Consider the following 9,438-nt stretch of genomic DNA (forward strand, 5'->3'; position numbering starts at 1 on the left):
GCAGGATGAATTATAATAACAAATGCATATTCCCTACTGTCAGAGTGACTAAAAATTATAGTGACTGGTTGTTGTTGGAAGCTTCACTGGCCTTATTTAATTTAAAATGTGCATTTTTCGCCAGTCTGGTCAGACAGACATGTTGTCTTTGTCTTTAAGTGAAGGGACATAAATTGCCAGCGCAGTGACAATCACCCAGATTCAGTAATCCATTGTTTCTGTTAATTCTGTAACAGGTCTGTGCTGCCATCCTGTGTTCTGTGATAGGAAGTTACAAGCAGTTTTAAGTATTCATTGGCTTTTGACTAAACGGGCTGAAGTTTAGTTTGTTAAACTGGTTACATGGTGAAATTGAACAAATCCTTAAATAATTTGTGATAGACTAAGGACTTACTCTGTGTGTACTGATGTTTTCTGACATTCTTCTGACATTCATTCTTCTGCTTGCTGCCTAAATGAAATATGAACAAACGCAGAGTGGGTTTTGTGCGTTAAACCTTGTGAATATAATCAGTGACTTCATGAAATAGAAAATCTCTGAGGCAAAATCAAAATATGTCTATTTTGATGCCTATGAACAAAAACAGATATGTATGTATGTATAAATATGTATAAACACAGTTATAATAATATGCATTTTTTATATATACCTGAAAAGAGGTTAAAAGCTGGTTTCAAAGAAGTAGAATGCTGCATTTTGAAGTTAGCTGGTGAACTAACATCAATTTCATGTGACTTTTACAAATCAAACCCCAGCTGTTCATTTAGTGAAAAGCAACTTAGGAAATATTAAAAGTGAAACAAACTAAGCTATTTTATTTTCCTGCTCATCTCAATCTGATGTTGTTTAGAGAAAAAATAACAAAGCTCACGGACAGATGCCAGAAACATGCAGGTAAAATCAAATAACTTCTTTGTTAACACAATCCAGTTCAACTGATTACAAATTGAATACTGCATAAAATAAATGAAATCACTAAACATTCTCAGCTGTTTTATCTATGTCTCTGTCTGCTTTGGAATAAGTCCTGTTACTACAGCAACCGAGTTTCTGTATGATGTCACCACTATCCAAAACTTTAACATAAGCACTTCTTCACCAGTGAGGAGGACAGTTCCAACAGCTGTGTTAGAGACAAATGGTCAGGAACCTTTCATACGTTTCATCATTTTTTATCAAACCGACACCAGTTCATGATGATATTCTGCTGTCACACATACAATAACATTTCAAAAGAAAGACACTTTCCAAATAAACAAATTAACAAAATTAACAAATTATTGTTATTCACTATGTCAAACAGAGCAGGTTGTTTAGGTGCTATACCCTAAATTATTGTTGTATTTTTGCATTTTCCCCTATTATATATAGAATTGTGTTGCCATATGACGCCCATAAAGGTGATTTTTACAATATTAGTATTAAAAAATATTATAATATATATTATGTTTATGTTGTATTATTATAAAAAAATTCTCAATCCACACTTGTTTGGCAAGACATTATTTTCAAAAGAAATAAAACAAGCGTGTAGCTCTTTTAGTAAATTAAACTAATACACAACATATTTGACAGATTCTTTATTTCTACAGTTTAAGGGCGATCGCGCACGCGCATGCGCAGCGGCTCTTTCTCCGCTCCTGTCCGTGACCGATAGTGACCTCGGTTTCTGCAGCAGCTTCTCCAGCAACTTGAACGGGGTCAAGACACACAGAACCTGCCCAGGAAGACGGCACCCCAAGCAGCCCCAGGCGGGAGAAGATGGCCGGGATTTTCGGGAAGATCTTCGTGGGTATTTACGTGGAGATAAAACGGAGCGACGGTACGTTCTCAGGCGCCGCTCTCCATCCGGCTGGTCCGGATGAGAGAAGCTAACGTAACGTTGCCGCTACGGTGTATTAGCTAGCTAGCTCAATGTGCTAAATCATCTTTCCTGCCGCGCATTTACCCGTTCATTACTGAAAGCCCGCAGACATTGCCCGTTATTGCCACGCTGCTATCGCCTGTCAGTCAAGCACCGTGGGCGCGCGCTGGCCGGCGGAGCTGGCATCAGCGCAGGCGGGCGGGTCCGTCCACCTGTGCTGATGTCCGCCGGTCACACGGGCGTAGACGAGATATGACACACGAACCGCGTTGCTCGGCTGCTTCTGCCACATCTCGGCCAAACAGCCGCCAGTGAAGGACGAGATGCATCCCGCAACCGGCACCGCATCTCCCGGCAGTGGCCTGTGAATCACGGGCTGATGGATGGATGGACGGACGGGGCCTCTCCCCTCTCACTGCAGTTCAGCCGCTGCTGGAACTCATTTTTAGCGTACGGAAATGTGGAAAATCTTCGTTGACCGTGTGCTGAGAATTCAATTATCAGTCAGAAACTGCTGATTATAACAGTGTGGCTTTCACGCATACTGTGGTGAATAACTGGCCATCACCCTTAATGTGCCACACCCATTAGCAACCCAGGATTTATATGTTAAACTTTCATTAGAGACAATGAAAATGTTAGATATTGAAATGTGTTTTTTCTGCATGGAAACATGTGTAGATGATGGAGTCAGAGATGCCGCAACCGGTGCATTAGATAGTAGATAGAAGATGAATGTGTGCCCTTCCAGGCAGCATGTACTGTAGTAGTACATCCTGATGCTGAGCAGACCAAGCAACCCTTCACATCCTCTCTGTGTGTGACCTGCACTGCAGGCCGAATACACCAGGCCATGGTCACATCGCTGCATGACGACAATGAGAGCGTGACAGTGGAGTGGATCGAGAACGGGGACACCAAAGGGAAAGAGGTAGAGCTGAATAACTTCCCTTTGTGTGCTGTGGAAAAAAAAATGTTTTATGCAATTTAACGCAAGACATCATGGGAACAATGCTGAGTGTAGGTCAAAATATGATCGCACAAAACTGCAAACTTGCATTAATTGAGATATTTCTAGTTCCTGAGCTGGTGGTGCAATCTTCACCTGTTCAGGGCGAATGAGTAATTCGGCCAGCAGTGTGGAGAGGACTGTTACACGTCAGCTCACCTGATCATATTCCCACTGGAAGGTTTGAGCAGGTGGGGCTGACTCGAGGTCAAGACCCAAACAGGTTTGTCCCAAACAGATTTAAACCTGCTGGCCTAGAGGATTAAAGTGGGCTAGACATTTCTGATGGTTCTGACTCTAGGTGCCGATTTTTTAGGTGTATGTATGTAGTGTATAAGCTTACTGTCGTTAATTGCTCTGAAATGCAAGTTTTTATTATGGCTAATCTCTTTTTGTGTAGGACAATTAAGTCTAAATTTAATAAGATACAGTGAATTGTCATTTCATTTTGACCCACATTGCTACAACAAGGCGAATAATACTAAACAAATTTGCATTACATGTATTGCAAATGTTTAATATTCTTTTCTCCTGAATGAATTTATCCTTTATTTAACTGGTTCAGATCGACCTGGAGAGCATTTTCGCCCTAAATCCAGATGTTGCTCCTGATGAGGAGATACCACAAAGTCCAGAGACTCCGCTTCCTCCGTCCAGTGTTGCCAAAACCAGCAAAGTCCCCAAGGTTTGCTTCAATTGAGATTTTGGTTAAACTGTTAGTTACTAATGATTGATATATATGGAATCGTACAGACCTCTCACTACATGACAGGAGGAGACACAGATATATTACAGTGCTTGTAATCTCATAATACCTTTGTTTTTTCAGACCAGACGGATTACAGCTATACCCAAGCCTGAGAATGCACCACGAGAGAACAGAGGTGAGGAGGAGACCCACTGACCTACAATCCAAACCTACTGTAAAGCTACCAAATATGTTGTTTGAAAATATTAAATAACTACTAGGTAATTAGATGAGATAATCTATACTTCAGCATTATGTTTATCCTAAATGTGTGTTTTTGGCAACCAGCTATGTTGAGATTTAATTTGTATGTATTGTGATTTATGATGCTTGTGCAGAAGATCAGTAAGAGCAGAAGCCTAATTCCTTCTCTTAGTAAATCATACAGTTTATCCTGTCTGCTAATACAACACCAGATTAATAAGGGCGGTGGGGCCGTAGTGTCTATGGCTGATGGCACTTAGTTCATAGAAATAACAGCATTATCTTTACTAAATGTTTCTTTATCAATAATCTGGTAAATATTTACAAATGATTAATAAACCATATACCATGTACCATATACCATACCCTTATTCAGTGTTTCACTGAATGGACAGTGTTTCCGACAACTTTCTGTTTTTAATCCTAGAGGACAAAGACAACCAGAAAATATTATTATTTGAATCTGATTGAATGAAAATACTTCTCTGAGCGTCATCTTAAATGAAACTGCAGGGGTGGCACCAGTAGTAGATTAGTTTGGGTGAACTGACCCTTTAACTAGCTGAGATGAATGATTATCTTGAACCGTGTGCTCCCCAGCTGCAGCTGTGGGAACCACCCGGGCTCGTCCCAGCCAGCACAGCCAAGCTGCAGAGCCGCCTCCGCCCGCCATCGCTCCCCAGCCTGCACTCAACCAGACCCTGTTACAGCAGCAGAATGGTAACACGCCCCCTGGATCTGGGTTAAACACGTCACAGGCCGCTCACGTCCGAACGCTTTCTGGTCCCTGATGGACTTGGAGGCGTTGCTGTTGTCTGGTGGGGACTGTGTTGAAGAGACACAAGCGGTGATGTCATGCTCCCCACACAGCAGTGAGCAAGGGGCTCAAAGCCTCTTTCACAGCTGCACATGGACTCATACTACAGCTCTTGTTTTAGTTTTCTTCTGTGGTTAGAATTAGCATAAACACTGTACACACTGCTACCTAAAAGTAGCGTTTTCAGCCCAGGCTAAGCCCCAAACCAACAATGAATGTATCCCACTACACAACAGCCAAAGGACATAACAGAGGCAGGAAAAATCGAAATGACTGTTTGATTCTTCTTTTTTTGCCAGCCCGAAGGAAATCGAACTGTGTCAAGGAAGTGGAGAAACTGCAGGAAAAACGAGAGAAGAGGCGACTTCAGCAGCAGGAGCTACGAGAGAAGAGAGCACAGGTGGGGAGCAAATATTCACATACTGTACACGTATTCTGTGCACTCAGAGATGTGGGACAGAGACTTAGCTGACATTTTATTCTGATGATTTAATGGTGAATGGTGTTATAGGCAGAACTGCAATATATTAGGAGCATCCACAAGGAATTAGAAGGCTCCATTCCAGACATCTGCTTTCTCACCCATTGCAGGAGGTGGACGTTAATTTACCAAACTATGAGATCATGTGCATGATCAGAGACTTCAGAGCCAGTCTGGACTACAGGCCTCTAACCACCAATGACCTGGTGAGTCTGAGACCTGTGTGTCCAGTAATTAAGTAAAGATGAGGACATCTGCCTATTTCCTCCATGATCAGCAGATATTAACCTATTCCTTCTTATAGAGCTTTAGCATCTCAACATATTGAAGATTGGCAGTATATATAGAGAGAGACATAAGCATTAGTGTGTTTAGCACTTTTACTCTTAGTGTTATATTATACATTACCTTGTGTTGCAGATTGAGGAGCACAGGATATGTGTTTGTGTACGAGCACGTCCCCTCAATAAAAAAGGTAAGAACAGCTAAACACAGTAGGTGGTTGGACAATCAGTGGATGAATGCAATCCATCAATCGATGGATCTTTCCTATCTCATGCTCTCTGTCTTTAGAGCTGACAGCGAAGGAGTTGGATGTAATCACCATTCCCAGTAAGGACGTGGTGATGGTGCATGAGCCCAAGCAGAAAGTGGACCTGACCCGCTACTTGGAGAACCAAACCTTCCGCTTTGACTACGCCTTTGATGAGAACTCCACAAATGAAATGGTTTACAGGTGATGGTTTGCATTCATGAACGCTGTGCAAAAATCGGGCAGGTCAGGTGATGCTAACAAAGATTTTCTCACAGATTCACCGCTCAGCCGCTGGTTGAGACCATTTTTGAGAGGGGAATGGCAACATGCTTTGCATATGGACAGACTGGGAGTGGGAAAACACACGTGAGTGACTTGATTTTGAGAAGAGTTGATGTTTTCAGTACATTGTCGTGTTCTGACTCATATCTTCCTTTCAAGACGATGGGAGGAGACTTTTCAGGAAAGAACCAGGACTGCTCTAAAGGGATCTATGCGCTGTCGGGTTAGTTTCCTCTCTACTGTGTCTTCACTGCTCTTATCTTCTGAATTTAACTTGTATTTTTGTGTCTGCATGCGCAGCCAGAGATGTTTTCCTCATGTTAAAGAAGCCAAATTACAAGAAGTTGGATTTGCAAGTTTTTGCCACATTCTTTGAGATTTACAGCGGGAAGGCAAGTTAATTGTAACTTTACCCTCAGCGTAGAAAGAACTGCAGGCAAAGAGACACCAGGTGATATACTGACTTCCTGTTCGCATCAAAGGTGTTTGACTTACTCAACCGCAAAGCTAAGTTACGGGTCCTGGAGGACGGGAAGCAGCAGGTGCAGGTGGTGGGGCTGCAGGAGAGGGAGGTGAAGTGCACAGAGGACGTCCTCAAACTCATTGAAGTGGGAAATAGTTGCAGGTAAATGTGGGAGGCGCTCACATCAGCTGAATGAATGCTAAACATAGTAAGGCGTCTGGATTGATGTGAAGATGTAGGTATTATTGTCGCTTTCCTGTGCGACCTGCAGGACCTCTGGTCAGACATCAGCCAACGCCCACTCTTCCCGGAGCCACGCTGTTTTCCAGATTATCCTGCGTCGACGAGGGAAGATGCACGGAAAGTTTTCCCTCATTGACCTGGCGGGCAATGAGAGAGGGGCGGACACGTCCAGCGCCGACCGGCAGACCCGCCTCGAAGGAGCCGAAATCAACAAGAGCCTGCTGGCACTGAAGGTCTCATACTCCATATCCCAGATCCATGTCTGCTCACTCTAATTAGGTGGAGCGAGGAAAATTGGCGCTTTTCATGTGAGGTGTTCCTCTGCTGGTTCCTTTCTGCAGGAATGCATTCGAGCCCTGGGCAGAAACAAGCCTCACACTCCGTTCAGGGCCAGTAAGCTAACCCAGGTGCTGCGGGACTCCTTCATAGGAGAGAACTCGCGAACGTGTATGGTGAGAAAACAGCAGGTGTAGCCTCAGACACGTCGTCTGGTTTTAGATGATCTGGATCTGATCGCTCTCATGTTTCCCTGCACAGATTGCAACCATCTCTCCTGGAATGGCCTCTTGTGAAAACACTCTGAACACACTGAGATACGCCAACAGGTAAAGCACAATCGTCTCAACCTCATCATCAGTAACGCTGAAGGAAGATATTATTCCTTTAATGAAGTGTTTATGATCTACACTGTAAAAGTTTCACAATCAGCAGGAAGTTAATATAAATTCTTCTGATGTTCTTCTTCTTTGTCTCCTAAATGTGTCCAAACTGAAGACATTTCAACATGACAGTTTTGCCCCTAGAGCCAGTGTTCATTGAACCTACAAACCTCATTCTACGCTAAATATATTGTAGTTACATACTTTAAGTGAATACAAATATGTGTAAAGGTCTCCTTCACATTACATGGCTCGTTTGTTATAACCTTCTCACATGTTCACACAGACTCACTGTTCTGTTTCCCTATACTTCCTGTTTCCAGGGTAAAGGAGTTTGGGATAAGTCCCTCAGACATCCCCTTCACCCAGAGCGGAGGCGGTGGTGGACGTTCAGAGCTCTCCCCTACTTACGAGTACGATCATTTCAGTAAAAACCAGCGGTACACGTTTTTGTTTTATTCCCCTGCTCTCCAGAGGCTGAGCATTTTCTCCCAGCAACACACGGGTATTAATGAATAGGATGCAGCTACATGATAGACACCTCAGTTTTTTAACTTGCAGCTCTAATGCGTGTTGACAGGGTGAAGGAGCTCTCTGTGGACCCGGCCGCTGTGATGGAGCTCCGTCAGGGAGGACACATCAACCAGCTGGAGGTGCTGGAGGCTCAGTGGGGGGTCGGGAGCTCTCCACAGAGGGACGATCTGAAGCTTCTCTGCGAACAAAACGTAAGACACAGACACTGATATGTTCAAAGAAGTAATACTTTAACACGAATACAGGGTGCTGCTCTCAAAGGGCAATTTAATTTGATTATATGTTGTGAAACCTCTGACCGTTGCTTTATGTGCTCTGTGTAGGAGGAGGAGGTATCACCACAGCTCTTCACTTTCCATGAAGCAGTCTCTCAGCTGGTGGAGATGGAGGAGCAGGTTCTGGAGGATCACAGGGCCGTGTTCCAGGTAAAGCAGGGGGTTTATGAGCATAGACAGCTGACAACGAAATGTGAATGTGAACGCACGCACAAGGGTAACTGCATTGTGTGCTTTACAGGAGTCAATCCGCTGGCTGGAAGACGAGAAGGTGCTTTTGGAAATGACGGAGGAGGTCGACTACGACGTCGAGTCATATGCAACTCAACTAGAACAAATCCTGGACCAGAAGATCGACATTCTCACCGAGCTGAGAGGTAAAGTCACCGGTGAACCCCAAACGAATGCGTCCGAAACACGTTGGTTGTATCTTAGAAAAGTGAAGGGGCTTCAGCCACTGATCATCTGAACCAAGCAAGAATCCTGCTAGTTCAATCATGCTTTTCTCTTTTCTTTCAGATAAAGTCAAGTCCTTCCGCTGTGCACTCCAGGAGGAGGAACAAGCTAGTAAACAAATCACCCCAAAGCGGCCTCGTGCTCTATAGACTCAGACACCATGAGATTCTACTGTAAAACTGACTGACGTGATGAGTCTGTCTTTTAGGAGGTTGCTTAATCATGACCTACTGTCTCTGTACTGGTCCCCTCACTCAAACCGTCTGCTGTTCAGGCTGCCATCGCTTCCTTTCAAGCCATTCAGCTGCCATACATCTGTAAACCCAGAGCCAACTGGTCTCGCTCTCCATCCCAGTTCATTCTCCTGTGCCGTATATTTACTAAGCTTCTGTACATGTGATGAGTCACAAGTGCTTCATTTTAAAAAACAAGAAGGTGAACAAATAATCTTTTTATAGGGTTGATACAGCTTATCCCCAGTACAATTTTTTTAAACAGCTGTTGCCATTTTGTGCAATATTTGGAGGATGGTCATGCATTTCTTCCTCTTGTTTCAGCCCTGGGCTGATTGGTGCATGTGTAAAACGAGCCACTGAGTGTTTGTGTTCATACTGTATGTAATAAAGGTTTGATTGAGACGAAGCAAAACTGACATTACACTAATTGACCTACAGGGGGCACTATAATAAAAGAGAAAGCAGTGCTCGCTACAGTCGCCACAGAAACAGATTCATTTTCATTTGTCATAATAAAGAAATTCTAGGTATTGTTGCTTTACCCATTTTATTAAGTGCTAAAACTAAACACTGTAAAATCTTTAGATCATCACAGATATCCTGAGCTCCCATGATTTATTCTTTTTCATCA

At 43.4% G+C, this 9,438-nt stretch overlaps 1 protein-coding gene across 1 annotated transcript; it reads left to right on the forward strand.

The window, feature by feature from the left end:
• The first annotated feature begins 1,627 nt into the window (after positions 1-1,627).
• On the forward strand, positions 1,628-9,219 carry LOC114866673 (kinesin-like protein KIF2A). The gene is made up of 21 exons (XM_029168704.3): positions 1,628-1,823; positions 2,702-2,796; positions 3,440-3,559; positions 3,704-3,758; positions 4,427-4,546; positions 4,943-5,043; positions 5,235-5,330; positions 5,545-5,599; positions 5,698-5,860; positions 5,935-6,025; positions 6,101-6,164; positions 6,242-6,333; positions 6,424-6,566; positions 6,676-6,880; positions 6,989-7,099; positions 7,185-7,252; positions 7,630-7,719; positions 7,887-8,031; positions 8,164-8,265; positions 8,357-8,492; positions 8,635-9,219. The coding sequence occupies exons 1-21, from the start codon at positions 1,763-1,765 to the stop codon at positions 8,718-8,720; spliced, it is 2,199 nt and encodes a 732-aa protein (XP_029024537.1). The 5' UTR covers positions 1,628-1,762; the 3' UTR covers positions 8,721-9,219.
• The last annotated feature ends 219 nt before the right edge of the window (positions 9,220-9,438 follow it).

The sequence above is a fragment of the Betta splendens genome, chromosome 12, assembly GCF_900634795.4.
Source record: "Betta splendens chromosome 12, fBetSpl5.4, whole genome shotgun sequence".
In the NCBI taxonomy this organism is placed as follows: Eukaryota; Metazoa; Chordata; class Actinopteri; order Anabantiformes; family Osphronemidae; genus Betta; species Betta splendens.